The following is a 21,459-nucleotide window of genomic DNA, read 5'->3' on the forward strand; positions in this document are numbered from 1 at the left end:
TGCCTATAGACCTGGCATTGCCCAACACCAGTGACGGAGGTGAGTAATCCTTGCTCACCCTACCCTCGTCTCTCGGGATGGGGCGCAGATTGGAAGGGGTACGAGCATATCCGTATCTCGATCCCCTTCGCCTATGACATCTGCCCCCACCGCCATACCTCCCTCGCCCCTCCACAGTAGGAATCCCAAGCCTCGTACTCGCCTCCATTTACAAAATATAAAAGCAAACAAACAAAAAACAATTACACCAAAACAAAACCAATCCCCACCCCACTCAACAACCACCCCAACCCAACCCAAAATAAAACAAAACAAAATAGAAATACATGGATAAAAACCACCGTTTATGGTGGTACAACAAAGTAAAAAGTAAAAACACTTTTAAAACACTTTAAAATATATAAAAACATTTTAAACATTTGCTGCTGCAGCACCAGTGTCCTTAAAGTTGTGGCGGTGGTGAGTGTGGGCCCCGACCCCTGGGCCTGGTGAAGTGGGCTTGCAGGGGGAAGAGCCCTCCCCACAAACCCACGGCAGAGCGGCAGCAGCAATGTCCCAAGGCCTCCTTGGAGCCTTATATGCTGAGGTGGAGTATGGGGCCCGTCCCCAGGCCCAAGATGGAGAATGGGCTTGCAGGGGGAAGAGCCCTCCCCACAAACGCACGGCGAAGCCCGAGGCCTCCTTAAAGCCTTATATGCTGAGGTGGAGTATGGGGCCCGCCCCCAGGCCCAAGGTGGAGAATGGGCTTGCAGGGGGAGCAGTCCTCCCCACAAACTCACAGCGAAGCGGTGAATATTGATAACAATAAATGCAACTATCTGTGAACAAAAGCACCATATACACCTCTGTCAGCAACTATTAGGAAATGTTCACTAAAAATTGTGCATGGATGGTGTTACATCTTATGTAAAGTCCAATAGCCTGCCATTGTGTTGGAGAGGATACCAAATTATAGGTACATATCAACACATGTGATGGGAATGCCCACAAATAGAAAAAAATATGGAAATGTCTTTTAAGAGCTATCTCAGATTACAGCTCAGACAATCCCAATAACCCCAGCATTAGCCTTCCTTAATTTATATACTTCAGATATGCACCAATTAAGAAGTAAGGAATTAATTACACATTTATTAACAGCAACCAGAATGGTAATAGCCAGAACTTGGAAAACTTTGCCATTACTGAATATAGATCACTGGTATAATATATTCTCACAAACAGACATAATGGAAAAGTTGTCACAAGAATTGAACATGGCAAGGGCACAGAAAAATAAAATAATATTTACACTGTATGATATGATTTTATTAACTATACAAATGAAATATCACATGGATGAGAAATACCTTAAACATATACTGTATTATGGCATGGATAAGCAGGCAATATTCTTTAGTTCCAATTTGATTTATTGAAGAATCTATTGATATATTTTTTTTGTAATCACCTCATTATTATGTTTTGTATTCTCCCTCCTAGTGGTTCATTTTTTTGTTAGTTTTGTCATGGTTTATTATTTATGTTTGTACAAAGAAATTACAATACAGTGGTACCTTGGTTTAAGAACAGTCCTGTTTACGAATAATTCGGTTTACGAACTCCGCAGAACCGGAAGTAGTGTCCCGGTTTGCGAACTTTACCTCGGTCTAAGAACGGAATCCGAGCGGTGGAAGGGCACCAGCAGTGGGAGGCCTCATTAGGGAAAGTGCTCCTCGGTTTAAGAACGGTTTCGATTTAAGAACCTACTTCCAGAACAGATTAAATTCGTAAACCAAGGTACCACTGTAATCGTTTTGTGAATGCTTTGTTACTGATTTTGCAACAGAAAATTAATTAAAATAATAAAAAGAGAAAAATGAAAGAAGCATATCACATTATTTACTAAAGCACAGTTGGTCTATGTTTGTACTACAGACTAAAAGAAGGTCCTCTAACAGATTCCTCACTTCGCTAACCAGTCGGCAATTGCCGGAAGTCATGATACGCAACCAAGTTATCATTTTGGGGGTCTCAAAGGGTTGAACTGGGGTTCTTAAAGGGATGAAATGGGAAATCATGACTTCCGTGGTCCCATATCTGGAAAGAAGGTGGTTCACTATTTTGTCCTAAATGGGAGAAAAGAAAATGGAGACTATGCCTCAATGAGCATAGTATAAACTAAAAACTTAAATTTGTATTTCCCGCTTCTTTTAGATACATATTTTCATATTCTGTTTTTTTCTCTCTCCATACAGTTTCTGGCATGATTCAGTTAAAATGCCTCTCATTGGTTCTGCAATACTTAATGCAAAGCACTTTCTCTTTCTCTCCTGCATCCTTTAGATTGAATGTTCCAGTATATCTGACTACTCGGAAAAAATTGTCAAGGCAAATCACTTGGACCACAGTAAGACATATTTAAGGAAATTAGTGGTGCCTAGTGTTTCTGATGTATTTACATACCCATGTTTGCATTTTGGTTTATGGATTTATTGTGATTAATTTTTTAAACATACACACACACACCCCTTTCTAGATTACAGTCCTTCTATAAATATTCACTAAAAAGAACCAGAGTATTCACACATATGAAAACATCTAAGAAAAAAGTAGAGTCCTGTTGGACCAGACTAATAATTCATCTAGTCCCATGGTTGGGAATCTCTAGCTTATTTGGCCCAGGAGACTCCAAACCATGCCCACCTGTCATCAGGTGTGAGCATCATGCACAGGAGGACAAGTAAAAACATACCACTGAATTCAAAAGGAAGAATTGGGATTGTGCCCCAAGTGTGTGCCTAGTTCTTCCTTTGCAGCCGTGGGCCTAAAGTCAAATCCTCCAACAGCACCAGGTGTTTCATAGGTAGGTGATGTTGGTGAAATTTGGAAACACTGGTGAAATTGCACTTACAGCTTGGTCAAAGTCTGGAACTTACCATTGCTCTCCCAGGCCTTTGGCTAATGTAACAATATATAGCCTTTTTAATGGGGGGTATTGTTTTTGTTTTTTACTATGTTAGGTGTTTTTTGTTTTTTGTTTTTCTTTTTGTAAATCATTCCTTATATATTTTATTACATTTTATATATTTTTATGTTGTTCTAAGATCTGGGTATGATTTTCATGAATACCAGATCATAAATTACCAAAATAAACTGATAAAACTTTGTTCGATAAAAAGTAAACCTCAGGCACTTTCCAGATCTTAGGGGTATTCATTGGCCACAAGACTCAGCTCATATCTGTACAGTGGTGCCCCGCAAGACGAATGCCTCGCAAGACGGAAAACCCGCTAGACGAAAGGGTTTCCCTTTTGGAGGTGCTTCGCAAAACGAATTTCCTATGGGCTTGCTTCGCAAGACGAAAATGTCTTGCGAGTTCCTGCGGTTTCCCCCCCCCTTCCCCCCCTTTTTCTAAGCCGCTAAGCCGCTAAATCGCTAATAGTGCTAATCCGCTAAGCCGTCAATGCGCTTGCTTTGCAAGACGAAAAAACCGCTAGACGAAGAGAATCGCGGAACGGATTCTTTTCGTCTTGCGAGGCACCACTGTATCTGTCACTTTGGAAAGCAGCGCAAGCTGCTCCGAGTTCCTCTGCTGAGTTCAAGTTGTATTTCGCGTCTAAAGCTGTTTTGCTGGAAACTAAGTTGCACCATTCACCATTATGGAGAAGGGGGGAAATTGCTCTGATGTTTTTCCTCCTGACAGAATTTGCAGTTGCAGAAGGCCCTGTAGAGTAGCTGTGAGGTTACAGGCAGAGTTTGCTGGGCTGGATTTGTTTAGAAAAAGGAAACCTTTTTTCATTTTATTTTGAATGAGAATTGGATAGAATTTGTAGTAAAGGGCACCCCTTTTTGTTTCTGCCTAAACCAAATTCCCAAATACTTAAAATCCTTAACTCACTATATGTTAATGTTTTCCATTTTTCCCTTATGTGAGGCTGATCTTTTAAAAGACAGAATAGTCTTAGTTTAAGCATAATAAGAAATTCCCTTTTATCAAACAGTGCAAGATAGCTGAGATGCCTCGTACCTATCATAATATAGAACAATAAGCTTACGATCCAAAACTGTATGAGAAGAAAACACAGGCCCTTCGGGGGTTGGACTAGCTGACCGTCAGGGTCCCCTCCAACTCTACAATTATATGAGATCCTGGACAAAAAAAAAAAAAATTAATACACAAAACACCCACCCGCAAATTTAACACAAATTGGGTAATCATTATCCCTGCCTCACCTGTAGTCATGGACTTTGTTTTTTTTTTAAATAAATATTTATTATTTTTTTAACAAAATACAACAAAAAGGAAAAAACACAAAACAGAAAATACACAAAACACAAAAAATCAGATAAAAATAGAAAAAAGAAAGAAAGAACCATTATTCTTTTTCTAACTTTGAAGCTCATATCCTTATTTTCTTGACCTCCTCGCACCTCCCCTTTTTGTATTCCCATTTACATAATCAAATCAGCAAATCCTTACCCTCTTTCCATTTATCATCTTTAACTTTGTACCTTAACATATCACAACTCCAATATTTTCATCCATAAATTCATTTTTGCATATTCTTTCTAACTTTGTCACTAATACCACTTATTTTTAATCCAACATCATTTTAACATTCATAAATTTTACACTGTTTCTGTAAATAGTCTTTAAATTTCTTCCAGTCCTCTTCCACCAGCTCTTCTCCCAGGTCTCGGATTCTGCCAGTCATTTCCGCCAGTTCCATGTATTCCATGTGGTCATGGACTTTGAAACCCCAAAAATCAGGGTTCCAAAACATGCAGAAGCCTTCACAGTCACAGGAGACTTCCAACTGCCCTGGAACTTGTGAAGGGTGATGAGGAAGGAGCTGACATGCTTATTCATAATCTCCCCTCCTTACATGTTTTCTGAAACTCAAAACCCTGAACAAGACAATCTGTCACTCAGTGCTTTGAATAAAGACTGATGAACAATAGTCCAGTATCAGAAAACAAACATCCTGTGAAATAAAAAAAAGATAAAGGAGCCCTGACAGTTAAGTCCAGTCGTGGACGACTCTGGGGTTGCGGCGCTCATCTTGCTTTACTGGCTGAGGGAGCCGATGTTTGTCTGCAGAGAGTCTTTCCAGGTCATGTGGCCAGCATGACTAAGCCACTTCTGGCGAAACCAGAACAGCGCATGGAAATGCCGTTTACCTTCCTGCCTGTCTATCTACTTGCAGTTTGACATGCTTTCGAACTGCTAGGTTGGCAGGAGCTGGGACCGAACAACGGGAGCTCACCCTGTCATGGGGATTCGAACCGCCAACCTTCTGATCGGCAAGTCCTAGGCTCAGGGGTTTAGAGCACAGTGCCACCCACGTCCCATCCTGTGAAATAGCAGACAGTAAAAAAATAATAAATAATAATAAAGGAAATAGTTGTTTGCAGATATGCATGTGCACATAGGTGCCTATCTATAAATAAAAATAAGCCAGGTCTCTGTAATCTATAAAGTGGGGTTAATGGACAATAGTACTAAGTTCTAAATGAACAAATGAAATAATATGTGAACTAGCAATTTCTAAAATCCTACCCCTTGTCTCCAGTTATGAATAGTGTTCCAAACATAAAACACTTTCACTTTTGGGTAAGGTAGAAATAAAGAAGTTTCCGTTCATCCCTGCCAAATATGTGGGATCCTACATCCTGTTGCTATTTGCAGGGAATGGATTTATTTTTACTAAGATTAAAATTTAATATGTAAATGAAATTAGAAGAGAAAGAATACTATGTTCCACCAAGATTTTCCTAAGTACAGTATATGAAATCTGTTCTTTTTTGCTTCTTACAGTAATCACAATATTTAAGGGTAAAGTAGAAGAAGTTGAATTGCCTGTGGACAAAGTAGACATCATCGTCAGTGAATGGATGGGTTACTCACTTTTCTATGAGTCCATGCTTAACACTGTCATCTTCGCTCGAGACAAGTGGCTGGTAGGTGAATGAATGGCCATTAGTTTGCCAGTCATTGTCGTCCCTCCATCAATACCCCAAGTTAGCTTGTTGGAATGGGAGTCATTCTGAGACTCTCTAAAAGATCTGCAAAGAGGGTGAAATAAACAGAGAAATAGATCTGTTTGGTTTTTAGAATCAAAGCTTCATTTTGGAGTGACACCCTGCAGTTCTCTAGAAGTAATTCATGTAACAACCTCGTGACTTAGTGACATGAAGGATTTCAAAGAAAGCAAAGGTGGGTGTTTTGGTAGGAGCAGTTCAAAAATACGATGTCTTTGTCAAGTGACTAGATTATAAGATCTATTTCCCCATAATTCATCAACAGAAACCTGGGGGTCTTATGTTTCCAGACCGGGCTGCATTGTATGTGGTAGCAATTGAAGATAGGCAGTACAAAGACTTCAAAATCCACTGTAAGTATGTAGATATTACAATTCTTCTATGCTTTTCATACAAGCTGTTTGTTAGCTGATATTGCTGTGGAGAGGATTATTGTATTCCTCCACCAAGTGCAGCCTGTATGCAGGTCCAAGGAGGTCAAGGCCTAACACACACAACTGGACAAGGGCCAAGCATCCCTATGGTAGGCCAAACAACTTCAAGAGACTTGCATCACAGTCTGTCTGGATATGAGCAACTTTGCCCTCAAAGTGCCTTGTCACCTTGCCACAGCAGATTCCTGAGGTCTCCAGACTCAAAATTCTGCTTTTGACTTCCATTGTCAAAAAGCTTTGCTATTACATTTCTCCTCATGTTTAACCAAAATCTGCTTCTTAGAAACTTCCAACCTTTAGTCCTGCTGTCTGGAGCAAAAGAGCATCTGCTTCATCTACTGTGTGACAGCCCTTTAGATATTTGAAAACAGCAATTATCCCTTAATCTTCTCTTCCCTAGGCTAAACTTGCACAAATTGCAAGTGTTTCCCTTTTATTCGTACTGACCTTTGACCCTCTCCATTTGTTTTGACAGGGTGGGAGAATGTATATGGCTTTGATATGACCTGTATCAGGGATGTTGCCATGAAGGAACCCTTGGTGGACATTGTAGACCCAAAGCAGGTGGTGACCAATGCCTGTTTAATAAAGGTTTGGCATTTCTAAAAGTATAAACTTAAAATAGTGTTACTTTAAAAAGATTTCTGTGACTTCAAGGATCCAGTACTTTGGTCTTTGTCCTTTCGCTCTGACTTTTCATGCTGCTAATCAGCTTCAAATGTTGATCCTTCTATATAAAAGCCACACGACGGTGTTCCATTGTACTATGGCACAGGCCATAATGCTGGTGGCTCTGCTTCAGTCCCCTCTGGTCAAAAGTTGCAGCTAGTAAATGCCACTAACTAATGGAAAGGATAATTACTATGCATGATCTAGTCCAGGAAAAATGGGTTAAGGGGAAGTTGTAAATGTGCATCCTGGATGCCAGGTACCCTTGGTGGTGGAGAGGGGCATTGGCCGCCTCATGACAGCTTGCCATTTCTGAATGTCTATAGCCAGCTTCCCCTTCATTCTGGTGAGCCATTGGCTTACTGGGGAGCTTAATATTAATGTATATAAAGTCTTAAGAGATGTTGCTATATTAGAGATGCTCATAATTGAATCCTTTGTACGTGTGAAGAATTTTTATGTATTCGAATTACTGTAGCTGTATGTTAATTGAAAACCAGTTTGTAGTGATGATATATTTTAGTCTGTTACCAACAGTGATTTATTTTAGCATGTTTTTTCTTTTCTTTTGTAGAGATTTGTAATGAATAGCATTGCAAAAGCACCAGTGAGAAATTTGTGGGTTTTACAGTTATGGTGAAACATCCACGTGCTGCTTCTGTCATCCCACCCACTTGGGAACGTCAGAGGTCAGGATGTGGTGTAGCTCAACACCCAAAAACACCACACTGTGATGTACACACAGATGTTGTCCATGTACCTAGCTCCCAAGAGGGAACTTTGGTGTTGGAGAACTGTGGAGATAGAGCAGTTTATTACACAAGGGCAAAAAAGGGGGGGGACTTTGCAAGCAATTTGCCTCTTGATCACTCCTAAGAACTTGCTCACATTGCTAAAACATGTACTCTGCCTCAGTACTCAGGCACAAAGAGCCAATAGCAACTTTCACTTCACTACACCAAGTCTTGAAGGAGCATCTCCACCCCCATCGTTCTACCACTGAGGTCCAGCGCCAAGGGCCTTCTGGCGGTTCCCTCACTGCGAGAAGCCAAGTTACAGGGAACCAGGCAGAGGGCCTTCTCGGTGGTGGCGCCCTCCCACCAGATGTCAAAGAGAACAACTACCAGACTTTTAGAAGACATCTGAAGGCAGCCCTATTTAGGGAAGCTTTTAATGTTTGATGCATTACTGTATTTTAATATTGTGTTTAATAGTGGAAGCCGCCCACAGTGGCTAGGGAAACCCAGCCAGATGGGTGGGATATAAATAAATTATTATTATTATTGTTGTTGTTATTATTATTATTATTATTATTGAATGCCAGGGCGCAGCAACCTACACTAGTAAGCATGGGAAGAGAGGAACACTTGCTGTAATGGATCATTGCTACAACTGTCCTCCCACCCGAATGCCATATGGGAATACTGTGTCTTTGCTCAATATTCTTCCTCCACAACAGTGGGATGAAACTCATCCCATATGTAGGCAAGTTCCTTGTTGGTGAAGGCCAGGCCCTTAGTTCTCTTAGCTGCAACAAAGAACCTCCCCCGCTCTGTTTCTTGACTTGCCATTTGTGTGGGTTCTGTGACAAAATTGTCACACTCGCTTTCTGTAGATTTTTTGGGATTCTTCTCAGAAGTGTGTGTGAATGCACACAAGTGCTGGACACACGCACATGTGAAGGGTTCAGACACATGCTTTGCAACAGTCCTGGTGGAGGAATACAGGCAGCAAAGGTGGCTTGAGGCATGTGTTGTTAACCTGGAAAGTGTTGTTTGTAACATGTGGACAGCCTTGCCACTTGAAGAGTGCGTAAAATGAGTTTTGTGTGTGTTTCCCTCCTCCTTTCTTTACCTCTGTATGATTAGATAAGTATGCAATATTAATAGGCTAATTTTTGAAAATTAAAAGGTTTCATCGTGGGTGTTACTTTCCTCTGTCTGCTCTGCTTCTTTGCAGCGAGTTCAAAGGGGTTTTGCAAACCATTGCCTGTTGTACCACTCCCTGCTGGAGGGTTCCCAGGAAGGGGAAGTTATAGACCAGGCTCCTCCAACCTCGGCCCTCCAGATGTTTTGAGACTATAATTCCTATCATCCCTGGTCCTGCTAGCTAGGGATCATGGGAGTTGTAGGCCAAAAACATCTGGAGGGCTGAGGTTGAGGAAGCCTGTTATAGACCTTTTGTAAGCAGTGGACCTAATAGAGGTACTATTACAGCAACCCAGGTGGCAGAGGAAGTTTTGGCAACATTAGTTTGGACAGAGAAGGTGCCACTTCCCACATAGGTTTCAGTCGAGGACTCACATCAGGGCAGATGCAAGAGGTTGTGTTTGCACAAGGGGTTTGGGCAAGGAATGCACGGGCGACTTCACCAGGGATATAACAGGCCAGATACAGGAGATCATTCTAGTTAAACAAGCAGACTTGCTTACCTAGGTAATATAAACTGCCCAGCCTTGGTATTTTATATTGATGTTTTCTGTGGCTTTTCTCTTCTCCTTCTGCAACCCCCAACAATACAGGAAGTGGATATTTATACAGTGAAGACTGAGGACCTGGTGTTTACCTCTGCCTTTTGCCTCCAAATTCAGCGCAATGACTACATTCACGCCTTGGTTACTTACTTTAATATAGAATTTACCAAGTGCCACAAGAAAATAGGGTTTTCTACAGGTAAGTTCTTTCTCTGGCTTCATGTGGGTTCTGTCTCCAGTTACAAACATCAGGTTCAGAAACGTGATAACACTGAGTAGGGTTTTAAGGGATAAATTATTGAGTTTAGAAAATGATCACATTAGCAACATATTTTAAAACACAATAAAAGGAAAGCATTATTGTGGTGTGCTTCTTGATTATTTTTGTAGGGAAGATCAGGGCAATTAACAAATATTTTAATAACATTAAGTGACATTAATGGCATAGGAGTTAAACAGCATTAGCTAATAGACAAAATATTATGTAAAGAAACTTACAAATGTTACATTGCTCACCATGGAATCACCCGACAATAATGCCAGTGTGAAGATACTTTGTTAAATCATCTCCATTTCATTGGTGTAAATATAAATAACATTAGATTAGTGGGGAATTTCTTCCATATAATCTGTCTCCTTTTGTAGCACCAGATGCCCCTTACACCCACTGGAAGCAAACCGTCTTCTACCTGGAAGACTACCTAACTGTAAGAAGGGGTGAAGAACTCTATGGAAGTATATCCATAAAGCCAAATGAAAAAAATGTGGTAAGTTGGGCTCACACAACTGAATTTAGATGATCAGCTTAGGAACCTATCGGTGTCTGGGACAGGTATTTCTGATACCTGTACATGGAGATTTGTTGAAAAGTACCTGAAACTACCCCAGGATGCAATAATTTTTGATTGTCTGATTTGACTTTTGACACTTTAGTAGATCATATTTAAAATATGGATCTGATTTTCAACATCCAATCAGGTTTCAAGATATGTCGGTTGTTCTGGTTAACCAAAAACCACTATGTTACAAAGCTATTATTTCACAGTGCAATCCTTCTCCAAAAGCAGGCCCCATTAAGTTCAGTGGAGAACGTAGAAGTATTGGAATAATTGCTCTACCTCAACTCTGATCACATGGCCACCTCTTCCTCCTGCAATGGCTACTGGGAGCTGCAACCTCTCCCTTCAGATCCATTCCAACAGAAAAAGAAAGGGGGAGAAAATAATTGTTTTGGTTTTTTTAATGAATATTTATTGAAATTTTCCACATAATATAACCAACAAAAACAAAAAGCAAAAATAAAAAAATAAAAAAGAACATCCAAAAAAAACAATTAAAAAAACCCAACACATAATATTTAAAAAAGCCTTTTTTTCTTTCACCTACTTTCCCAGGCCTCCTCCCCCCTCCCCTTCTTGCATTCCAATTTAAGTAATCTGCTCAACAAGTTCTTATCTTATTTCTCAACCTTAACTTAATAGTTTATTTAATCATGCTATTGTTTTACTTTTCTTCTTTCCTCCGTCCCTCCATTTATTTTTAGAAACCTTATTTCTATTTGATTTAAAAAATCAATTTTCTCTTGCTCTTAAGCCTTTTTCCTAAAGTCGACCCAAGTTTCCCTTCCACGATTTTCCCACATTCCATAGAAGTTACAAAAAAAATATAAAGAGGAAAAAAGAAAAGACTTAACACATTGTATTTTTACACCCTTTGGATTCCCATATCCCACCCTCCCTTTCCCGGTTTTGATCCCCAAACCAATGTCCATCAGTCCATCTATTCTCAGCCTGGATCCCTCACATCAGAGGCTCTTAAATCTCTCTCCATTTCTCTCTGCCGGTTTTCTTGTTAGTCCTTTGTATTCAGCACCAAATCTCGGAAAAGTTCTGTCCCAAAAGAGTCCATTTTTCTTCCAGGCAGGCCTCTGTATTTAGGAGTGAAGCTCGAATCTTGTTTCTTAAGCCTTTTAAATCTAAATGTCCCAAAAGCTCCAGCTTCCATCTTGATCAAATTTGTACTAACAGGCCTCTGGCCTGCCTTAATCTTCTGCAGCATTATAGCTTCACTTTCATTTTCCTGCAAGTCCTCATATATCTCTAGTTCCACATTCTCAGATTTATCAGCTTTCTTTTCTTGCTCAGCTGCAACGGTTTCTGTTCCAACTTCAAGGGCTTTTGGTTCAACATCAAAGACTTGAGTCAAGTCTCTTCCAATTCCAGTAAGATTATTTACTGTTTCATTCAATGTTATTACCCTTGTAGTCAAAATATCGCTCTGTTCCTGGAACTTTCCCAGGAGATAGAAGGTCTTGTTCAACTCAGTGAGTATTTTTCCAATTGCAGCCATTTCTTGCAATGTCCCAAAAATCCCCTCTAGGGGGATTATATTTACTTAGTATCCTTCCAGCTCCAGTCCAAAAATCCAAAGTAACTTATTCTTTTTTATTCCCAACAATTTGTATCCAAATTGAAAAAAAAAAAATCTAACCGGCAAGTTCACCAGAAACAAAGTTTCCTTTTATTTCCCAACTTTGGCAGCTAGTTTGACAGCTGTCAAAGTCTTCTGTATCTTTTCAACAGGCTCTCTCGCGAATCACTCCCGGGATCCGGGGGGTTGCACTTTAACTTTCCAAACCAACTCTTATCCTCCAGCAAAATTAGTTGTACTGTCCAACCGTAAAATTAATAATTTATATCCGATGAGGACGAAAATATTTCTCTCAACTTTAGTTGTCTAATCCTTGCTTTAATTTATCTACAAGGCGGGGGGGCGGACTTCCTTTTTACACCTCCCCCGATCGTACCAAATTCAAAAGAAAAAGTTTCCTTTTTAAGTCCAATTTCCGTATTACTCACGGGTTGTTGCTTTTGGTCCGAATGATCAAAGGAAAAAGTCAGCGCTCTCCGTCCATGGCATGCGGCTTCACTCAGCAGGGGAAGCAGAGAACTCTCAGCACCGCGCCGCTCCCTGTTCCCCGTTCCGTAGCCTTTAAAAAGGCTCCTTCGCAGGTCAGGGGGGGCGCAAATGGTGCCCACCGAGTCACCAGGTCCACAGGCTTCCGCGCCTGTGGTTTTTAAGGGTCCCCGCGTCGTTGCGGCGGCAGAACCCGACCCCTGCTGAGCCGATTCCCTCCGGAGCTCGGAGGGAATCCGCCATTAGGCGTTGGCACTAACCCGGAAGCCCAAGAAAGGGGGAGAAAATAATTGGCAGATGTAAACACAGATACATGTGAGGTCATAATAGCAGAATGCAGAATTATGAAGCAGCACTTTGCAGTTATGTACTGCCTTTCCCTGCCTTGCCACTCCTTCCACCACCATACCTGTTGCTGCTTCTCTGCCCGCCCTGCCGCTTCCGCAATTTGGGGGGGGGGTGAGATCTTGCACACAATCTTGCGTGGCTTCAGCCCAAATCATCACTGCTACCAGTGGTGCATCTGTGCCTGCAGAGCTCTTGCCTTGGGGCTTCTGCTGCCTCAGGCAGCTGCCTCAGTATGCCTAATGGCAGAGCTGGCCCTAATTATGTAGCAATGCTCTTTGTGCTCCTTACTACCAGAAGCAAATTACCCTCTGAGTTACCAGGGTAGAGGCTTCTCCATGATGCCCCCCCCCCATCTGCCGGATGCCCCCCGTAAAAGACACAACACCAACATCCTTAGCATTTTGGGACCAGCTTAAGACTTATTTATTTGCCCATACATTTTATGTTTTTTAATTTAACATTTTATTGTTCAAACCCATAGGCCACCACGATTCAAGACAAAATACATGTGAAAATACAGTTCAGTTTAGCATATTCCATCAGTCAAGACACAAAGTAAAGGGACACTGACCCTATAAATTTGTGCCTAGATCAGGCATGTCCAAAGTCCGTTTCAGGGGCCTAATCCGGTCCACCAGTCGGTTTAATCTGGCCCCACAACTTCAAACTTCAATCTTAAAAAAAAGCTGAACAAAATCATAGAAAAGCTCAACAACTTCAATCCTAAAAAAAGGTCAATCCTAAAAAAAAGGCCTCATGGCCCTTCACTTCATCGAATCTGGACCTCTTTGAAAAAAGTTTGGACACCACTGGCCTAGATACTACAAGCATCCCATTCACTCCACTAAGTTTTTTTTATGTCTGGCTCTTAATTTTCTAGCAGACAGAACACATTTTGCAATCTGGATGGTAATAGAAATGTCACTGTTTTCTAGCAAGGTATTTATATGTTCCAGCGGTGTATCTGTTTGACAGGAGGCAGAGGACATGGGTTCAAAATTTATACCTTGGGGACTCAAACAAGGGGCAGTGAGATATCCTGAACTTCACTGGACTCACAAATACAACTTTCTATCCAAATATACAGAGTACATACACCAAAGCCATAAAACTGATTTTCTCAAAGGAGCTGCAGTAAAGTATTGCTCCAAACCAAATTCCATTTTATATAAACAATTATTACATTTATCTGATTGAATAAATGTCTTATCATTTAGAATAAACATTTATTCCTTCTTTGAAAAACTGTTTAACTTTGGTAGAAGAGAAAGTGGATTAACTTCCATATTAATCCCATATGCATACAGGGTGGTTCAAACAGAGTTTACCCAAGAGTTTGGGGCTGAAGTCCGGAGTTGTTCTCGAAAGTGTTGGGGGGCAGGGGGAGCAGTCGAGAACCATTCACACATACCAACTTCAGCCAATGCAAAGCAAGTATAACGCGAGCAAAGGTTTCCATAGAAAGCAATCCTGTTTCTGCCCTTAAAAGAGGTGCGGAGGTGCCTTGAGGGACAGCTAATAGGAATTGCATGAAAGAATTCTGCACCATCTCCAAAACAGAAACATTAGTCTACCCCAATACTTCTGTACCTTATGTTAGTTGTGAGATAATATTTGTTTGATGGTGTATATTAGTATGTACTGTTCATTGTGTGATTTGGTCAGCTGCTTTTATATTAAGTTACGTTCCCACGCTATGTTATTTATAGATCATTGGGGCGTAAATATTTTCATAACTCTGCATAAATTGTTCCTGCTAAGTACTTGAAGGATGGAAGTGGGGGAGCACAAACTGAGTCAAATGCTGAAGACCCCCAGATATGTTTCCCTGTATTCAGAAAAGGACTAGGATTTTGTTTTTTTGTCTTTGTTTATTGGCTAAGCCACCTACTGAATTTAAGAAAGGAGGAAGCTTTGAAGCAGAACCTAAGATATAGCCCTATGCCACACAAAAATTATTCTTAATCTGCATTACAGCGTGACTTGGATTTCACAGTAGATTTGGATTTCAAAGGGCAGCTCTGTGAAATTTCTGTATCTAATTCCTATAAAATGCGCTAGTAAGCAACTGTCTTCACAAGAGAAGAAGAGAGCAGCAATTCCTGGTCTGGTCTGCACATCTCAAGCTGGGAACAATTGCTTCCACATTTTCACACTACCTGAACTGAATAGCTGACAAGTCCTTACAGCACAAAGCACCGGCTGTGGATCGCTAACATGAATGTATGGATATAGTTTCTGTCTAGCCTACAGTAAACAACCCTCTTTGTCAAAACAAACAGAACCCACAGCCCACTAGGCGTATAACTTACTATGAGTAAGATTCTTCCAAGCTTTGCATGCTATATGTATTTTTTCTTACTGAAAAGATCTTTTATGACATTGTTGTGCATAGATGACAGAGTTATATTAATAAAGTATAGAACATTAGTCTCTGAACTGGATTTGTTTCCGTTCCAGCTAGCTGAGAAAACATTGAAATTGCAATCCTGAACACACATTCTGCTGGAACCAGCAGGATGGACATGGGCAAAATCTTTTAATGAAGCGAGCAATCTTTCTTACCTTTTTAGTGTACTTTCTGGAAAATGCTTGAACTTGTTAGTAAAAGCTAGGAGTTGATTTAAAACAAATAGGCACCATTACTTTATGAATACAGTGTTTGTTCTATTTCTCTGTCTGTAAAAGTGGATTTTGGTTCCTGGTTCAACTGCAGCAGTGGCAACGCGGGACGTTGGAACTGTCGTTTCCATTGTGATGAGTTGTATGGAACTGTCCCAAAACATGCCGACTGAAGCTTTATGAAATGGTGTGTTCCTTTCTTGCTGTAAACAAGAAAAAACAAAACATAAGAATAAACAAAAATAAATAAACAAAAGCTTTTAACTTATTCATCAACTCCTTCTTTATTTTTCCCTTGCCTGATTGATATAGAATACAGACTTCTGCATTCCTTGGTGCAGGTTTGGATTGCCTGGATGGAAAACCTTCCTTTAACCACAAATAGTAGTCTCCTTACCCGTAAGCAGATCCACTCCTGAAACGCCTCATGCTTTCAATTTAGATAGCTTTCTGTGGTTGGCAAAAGCTTTCATCAGTGAAGTGCTGGGGGCAGGGGAGAGAGATGTATTGTAACTCACCTTTTAGCTGCCTCGTGCAAGAGGTGGGCAGGGTCAGTGCAAAAGAGAGCCGGTCTTCTTCAGCCTTCATGCACACACCCACACTTGCATTCATACACACCCACACAAGCTCATAGGAAGCTACCAGTTGCATATTGTCAGACCCTTGCTTTATCAGCGTTGCCTTCATGGAGTCTTTCCTAGCCCTACCTGGATCTTTGGGTTTCAACCTGGGACATTTGCCAAGTGTGTGTTGTACCACTGAGCTCTGGCCAGCCATAAAACATTCAGTTCCAAGACATAAAATATACTTGTGCACAGATGCACACACAGTTTGCAAGGAAGGGCGATGCTTCTGGAGTCTGGCTTTTTTCATGACGTGTGCGGGAGGCAAGGCTGTGGTGGAGAGTAAAGGGAGTAAAGGGAGTGTGAGGATTGTTACAGGGGCTGATGTGCATGACCTGCCTTGTAATTTAGAAGTGGGAATACTTCAGCCACACAGGGTCTCGACTGTGATGGTTCTAGGCCCATTTCCTCTCCCTCAACCCCCATCTCCTCCAACTTGGCATCTCTCATGGTTGCTGTTGTAAAGGAAACTTGGAGTGTAGAGGTGGAGGAACACCGCTCTGTTCATGGAGACCAGAGCTGGTCTGAGGAGTTAGGACCTTCCTAGTCTCCTCCCACCTCCTGTTATGCCATGTCCTTTCTGGTTGCCCCCCTTGGTTGAAATTTAGAGGGTCAGTCCTCTTGGGGGCAGAGGCCATGTTGTAATGATGGTGGTAATAACGGGGTCTAGATGGACCCAGCGGTCCAACAATGCAAGGTGAGTGCTTCCCCCCACCCCATAGGATGTATTGGGGGGCATAGAAGCCTCTGTGGCTCAGGCTGGGGGCAAAGGAGGTGGAGCCTCCGCCTCCTCTGATGCCTGTCTGCCTTCCAGGCTGAAAGGGATGAGGTGGAGGCCCAGGACCCAGCTTTTTTGGACCAGAGTACTGGCAGTGATGAGACCTTCACCACCGAGGGAGCAGCTTCATGGCACGGTAAGGCCGTGGGGAATTTGCCTGCTAGTAGATGTAGAATGTACGTCTGAAGCAGGCCTGGGTGCACCAGTCCACACTAGCCCCTTGTTTTGCTGGCGGATGTTTGGCCCCCTGGGAGAACAAGACCAGGGTCCCTTTCCCTCATCAGTCTCCCCTCCATGCATGTTGGGCTGGCAACACTTCAAAGTGAGCTTGCAAGGTGGAAGAATCGGGCCTCTTTACCTCCCCCCCTTACCATTCTGGGGGCTGCCGTGCTGTGTCCGCCTCAGGAGCACCCAGTGCTTGTGACCATCCTCTGCCGCTTCCCGTTTTCCTCAATTCTGCAGCAAATGTGTGTTTTGGTGAATACATAGGGCAGGGGGTCTTCACAGATGTACATTAAGGGGTCTCTGAAGATGGTGGCTAGCCTCTGCAGTGAGGAACCAGGTCAACCGTAAGTGTCCTTTAACCTTTTGGTATTGGCTAAAGTGGTTCTTCCCTCCCATCCATCTCCCCACACTGTGGCTCCCAACCTGCTCTCTGCTTATGCCCTGAATGAGAAGCTTGTTTATGAACTGGAAGCAAAAAGAGGCAAAGCATTTCATTTCATCTTCTTTTATTTCACAAGCCTTCAATTCAAAAAAAAATGAACCACAACTAGTAGATCTGATACATTATAATAAGTAAAAATGAATGTGATTTAAAAAGGAGAAAAAACTTTGTACAAAAACATTAAAAATCCAACAGCAAATTGAATTCTTTAGAAGTACCAAATATTTCATGCAAAAGGTGAGCGCTACTGGCCAGTTGTAGAAATCCCCTGAACAAAATGGCAACAGCGTCACTATGTGGAAATTATGGCTCTTTCTAAAAGCAAAGACACAGACTTGGAATGTACTAAGTGGGTCAGAGCCACTAGGCCCTCCTCTATTGAGGTTTCTTGGGATTTAATAAATTAAAAAATAACATTAAAAGAAAGACTCCTGTCCTATTCTGCATATTTTAAAAATGACCAGTCTTTCTTCTTACCTTGGCATCGTGGTAATTATTGGCAAAGTGTTCTTTCTAAAGTGGACTCACTCACAAACTGCAGCTTGCAACAATAACTTAGTAACATGCATCAACTACTCTAGCACGGCTAACGGGTGGGGGGTGCAAACGAACTATCAGGTCATTACGAGACAAAGCTAAAAGCATCCATCACTAATGGAGAAATGGAAGCACCATGCTTTAAAAGGTGGCAAAGGTATGAAAGCACAATTGTGAGGCAATTTATTCCAAGCAAACACGCTACACAATGATGACTTCTTTCTACTCACTTTTCTTGGGGGGGAGGAGAGATTCCCTGTCACACACACGCACACACACGCACACACAAGCACCGAATAAAAGTGTGGGATCAACAACACAGACATAGAAAGGAAATAATAATTGTTCCTATGAGCCTTTATTCTTGGTTTCTGTTTCCATCTGAGTTCATCCAAGACTAGTAATATTGGAGCGACCACCAGGAGGTGCAACAATGCGATGCCCAGTGCGACGTGGGTTGTTATCATCTACCTGAGCACCTGTGCAACAGCAATCCAGAAACAAGGTGAAAGTTAATAGCTTCTCCAGCCTTTCATTTACTCAGAAATCAATGGCACAAGTAATTGCAAATGCTTAATATGAGCTAAACATCTTGCCCTTTTATACTGAAAATGAGGCCTGACCCACACAAATACTGATTTTACAAAGTACACCCCTGTGACATAATGTTTAGGATATGGCACTCTGAAGCGACGGTGCTCAGACCTTCACCGGACACTGAATCCTAAGTCTCTTCTGTAACTTTTTATCAAGGCTAATGGGTATTTGCCTACTGAACTAGTAGAAACACAGGTCCATCTACAGAAAACCAATGTGGATTCCTCTGTGCAGTTGTCTTTGAGCTACACCTGCACACAAGACTTCTGGGAGTGGGCATCCTTTATCCAGACCTGAGCATGCAGGTGTAGCACTGAAAATGCAGAGAGACATTGTCAGTGCTGCCCAAGGTCCCAGCTCACAGAGGACCAACGCCAGTCCGTGGTTATATACAAAAGTCTTTATTGAAGTTCAGTTTCGATTTCAAAGCCGCGGCGCGCAGCACTACGTCTCAAACTCTAGACCGCTGAAGCTCCGTCTGAATCTCCTCCCCCCAGACACCAGTTTAAGACTCTAGCCTTGCTCCACCTCTTCCTTTGCTCTTTCCTCCTCTGGGTCCGCCTGTCCGCTGGGGTCTTGCCCTTTCTAGACTCTTCTGACACTGAGTCCCCTGAGTCTTCCCCCTGCCTCCGGCGGGCTTTAGGACCTGGTTCCCAATCCGGGCTTCCTGCTGTCCCGCGCGCCTGTACATTTGAACTTGGCGCGCGCGCCCAGCCGGCAACCTTTCTCCTGACCGTTACACTGCTCCTGTCACTGCTTCCCCCTTCGGGGGGGCTAGTTGGATCTGACTTCCCCTCCGTTCCCTCACTCTGCGATGGAGGCGTGGTCAGCCCTGACTCATCTTCTCTCCCTACTGGAGGAGACGCTGGCCCTGATGCATGGGACTCTTCCCCCCCCGCTACGCTCTGGTGGGGAAACTGGTCCTGATTTCCAGCTGCTGCTTTGGGAGTCCCCGCTGGCCCCTTGCTTCTGGTGCGTCCCCCCTGGGACCCCCCTTGCCCTGGCCATCGGCGCTCCCTTCTGGGAATCTCCTGAATCGCTGGAGAAGCTCATGGAATCTCTCGGGCCACTGTCATACTCCCCTACGCTGCCCTCAGATTCTTCCCCTTCGCTCTCCATTTCCTCTCTCCCCTGTGCCTCTGCTCCTGAGCCCCTGACAGACATGTACAGCACATCACAAGGCTGCAGTTCCCTCTGGGCTTCCCCTTACACTGAAAACCTCCTTTTGCCAGTAAGTCATCAATGCTGGTCCTTACTAAATTACTGATGGATGGATTTGTACTAAGCAATTCTCTGCAGTGGACCCTGTTTTCAAAAAAAAGGTTGCTGATACTGATAGTTTGTCACACCTGATAAGCTAAAGTTAGATTGATGGAGGTTCCTGATTGGTGGAGGCTGGTTTTTGGCAGGAGACGATTTAGTGGAAGGTGCAGGAGTTGCATATTTTGGTGTTGCTGGAACTTCATAGACTGGCCCATCGTACATTCCTCTGGAAACACCTTGCAATTCTGTTACCTGCATATCACAAACAGAAATGCAATTACATTTCAGTGGCCTGGCATTTGACCCACCCGTCTCACGCATAAGATCAGTGCAAAAATGTATGCAACAGAGCAAGGTTCTGAGTCCCACTTCCTCCATCATCATTTCCATTTTCTGTTCCCAAAGTGGGGAGATTTGTACATCGTAAGATTTAGTATTTTCTAAGCACCTAAACGGGGACGCGGGTGGCGCTGTGGGGACGCGGGTGGCGCTGTGGGTAAAAGCCTCAGCGCCTAGGGTTTGCCGATCGAAAGGTCAGCGGTTCGAATCCCCGCGGCGGGGTGCGCTCCCGCTGCTCGGTCCCAGCGCCTGCCAACCTAGCAGTTCGAAAGCACCCCCGGGTGCAAGTAGATAAATAGGGACCACTTACTGGTGGGAAGGTAAATGGCGTTTCCGTGTGCTGCGCTGGCTCGCCAGATGCAGCTTTGTCACGCTGGCCACGTGACCCGGAAGTGTCTCCGGACAGCGCTGGCCCCCGGCCTCTTGAGTGAGATGGGCGCACAACCCCAGAGTCTGTCAAGACTGGCCCGTACGGGCAGGGGTACCTTTACCTTTACCTTTTTAAGCACCTAAAAGTGAAGTGCCATGCAATCTAAGAAAGGGTTGCCAGCCTAATTGGGCCAGAAGGCCCCTTTGGCATTTTGAAAAGGTGCAGTGGGCGCTAGTCACAAAATGGCTGGCATGGGAGCTTGGCTTGGCACAAAATGGCTGCCACATCTCAAAAGCCACATCTCAAAAAGGACCACAAAGTGGTGAAACCACTATTGGCACTGTGATTGGTCACAGAAAGAAGCTCCTTCCATCTTCTACTAAGAATGGAAGACAAAGGGGGCACTGACAATAATGCCAGTCAGAATTGTCACTGTTCCCTCATTGGAAGCCGGTTACTGTGGAGGAAGTCTATACATTAATTGGGAATCTGAAGAGCGGAAAGGTTCCGCGGAAAGACTTTATCCCAGTGGAATTGATTACATCAAACTAGCACTGGTGGGCTCCGCTTCTGGCAGAACTTTTTACGGTAGTAAATATATCAGGCAAAGTATCATATAGCTGGAAACATGCTATAGTAGTTCCAATCTTTAAGAGAGGCTACCCAAACTTACCCTCCAATTATAGGCCAATTAGCCTGCTTTCAATAATTGGGAAGCTGTATGCCCGATTCCTCAGTAGCAAACTGACAATTTTTCTAAATGAACATAATATACTATCTGAAGGCAGCCTTTCGTGAG

At 42.8% G+C, this 21,459-nt stretch overlaps 2 protein-coding genes across 7 annotated transcripts in view; one reads left to right on the forward strand and one right to left on the reverse strand.

Annotated features, from left to right (window-relative positions):
• PRMT8 (protein arginine methyltransferase 8) overlaps positions 1 to 15,754 on the forward strand; it is a 29,380-nt gene extending 13,626 nt beyond the window's left edge. For all 5 annotated transcript variants that reach the window (XM_079991689.1, XM_079991690.1, XM_079991688.1 and 2 more), the window contains 7 exons: positions 2,326 to 2,389; positions 5,801 to 5,943; positions 6,290 to 6,377; positions 6,934 to 7,049; positions 9,649 to 9,799; positions 10,246 to 10,367; positions 14,842 to 15,754. In XM_079991689.1, the coding sequence (XP_079847815.1) occupies positions 2,326 to 2,389; positions 5,801 to 5,943; positions 6,290 to 6,377; positions 6,934 to 7,049; positions 9,649 to 9,799; positions 10,246 to 10,367; positions 14,842 to 14,925 (768 nt within the window). In that variant the 3' untranslated portion in view covers positions 14,926 to 15,754. The remainder of the gene's footprint in view (positions 1 to 2,325; positions 2,390 to 5,800; positions 5,944 to 6,289; positions 6,378 to 6,933; positions 7,050 to 9,648; positions 9,800 to 10,245; positions 10,368 to 14,841) is intronic.
• Positions 15,755 to 17,601: 1,847 nt separating this feature from the next.
• The window catches only part of CRMP1 (collapsin response mediator protein 1), a 42,701-nt gene continuing 38,843 nt past the window's right edge, over positions 17,602 to 21,459 (reverse strand). For both annotated transcript variants that reach the window (XM_079991568.1, XM_079991569.1), the window contains exons 13-14: positions 20,038 to 20,203; positions 17,602 to 18,570 (exon numbers count right to left, since the gene is read on the reverse strand). In XM_079991568.1, coding sequence (XP_079847694.1) covers positions 18,479 to 18,570; positions 20,038 to 20,203 — 258 coding nt within the window. In that variant the 3' untranslated portion in view covers positions 17,602 to 18,478. The remainder of the gene's footprint in view (positions 18,571 to 20,037; positions 20,204 to 21,459) is intronic.

This window comes from Podarcis cretensis (assembly GCF_951804945.1).
Source record: "Podarcis cretensis genome assembly, chromosome: 9".
In the NCBI taxonomy this organism is placed as follows: domain Eukaryota; kingdom Metazoa; phylum Chordata; class Lepidosauria; order Squamata; family Lacertidae; genus Podarcis; species Podarcis cretensis.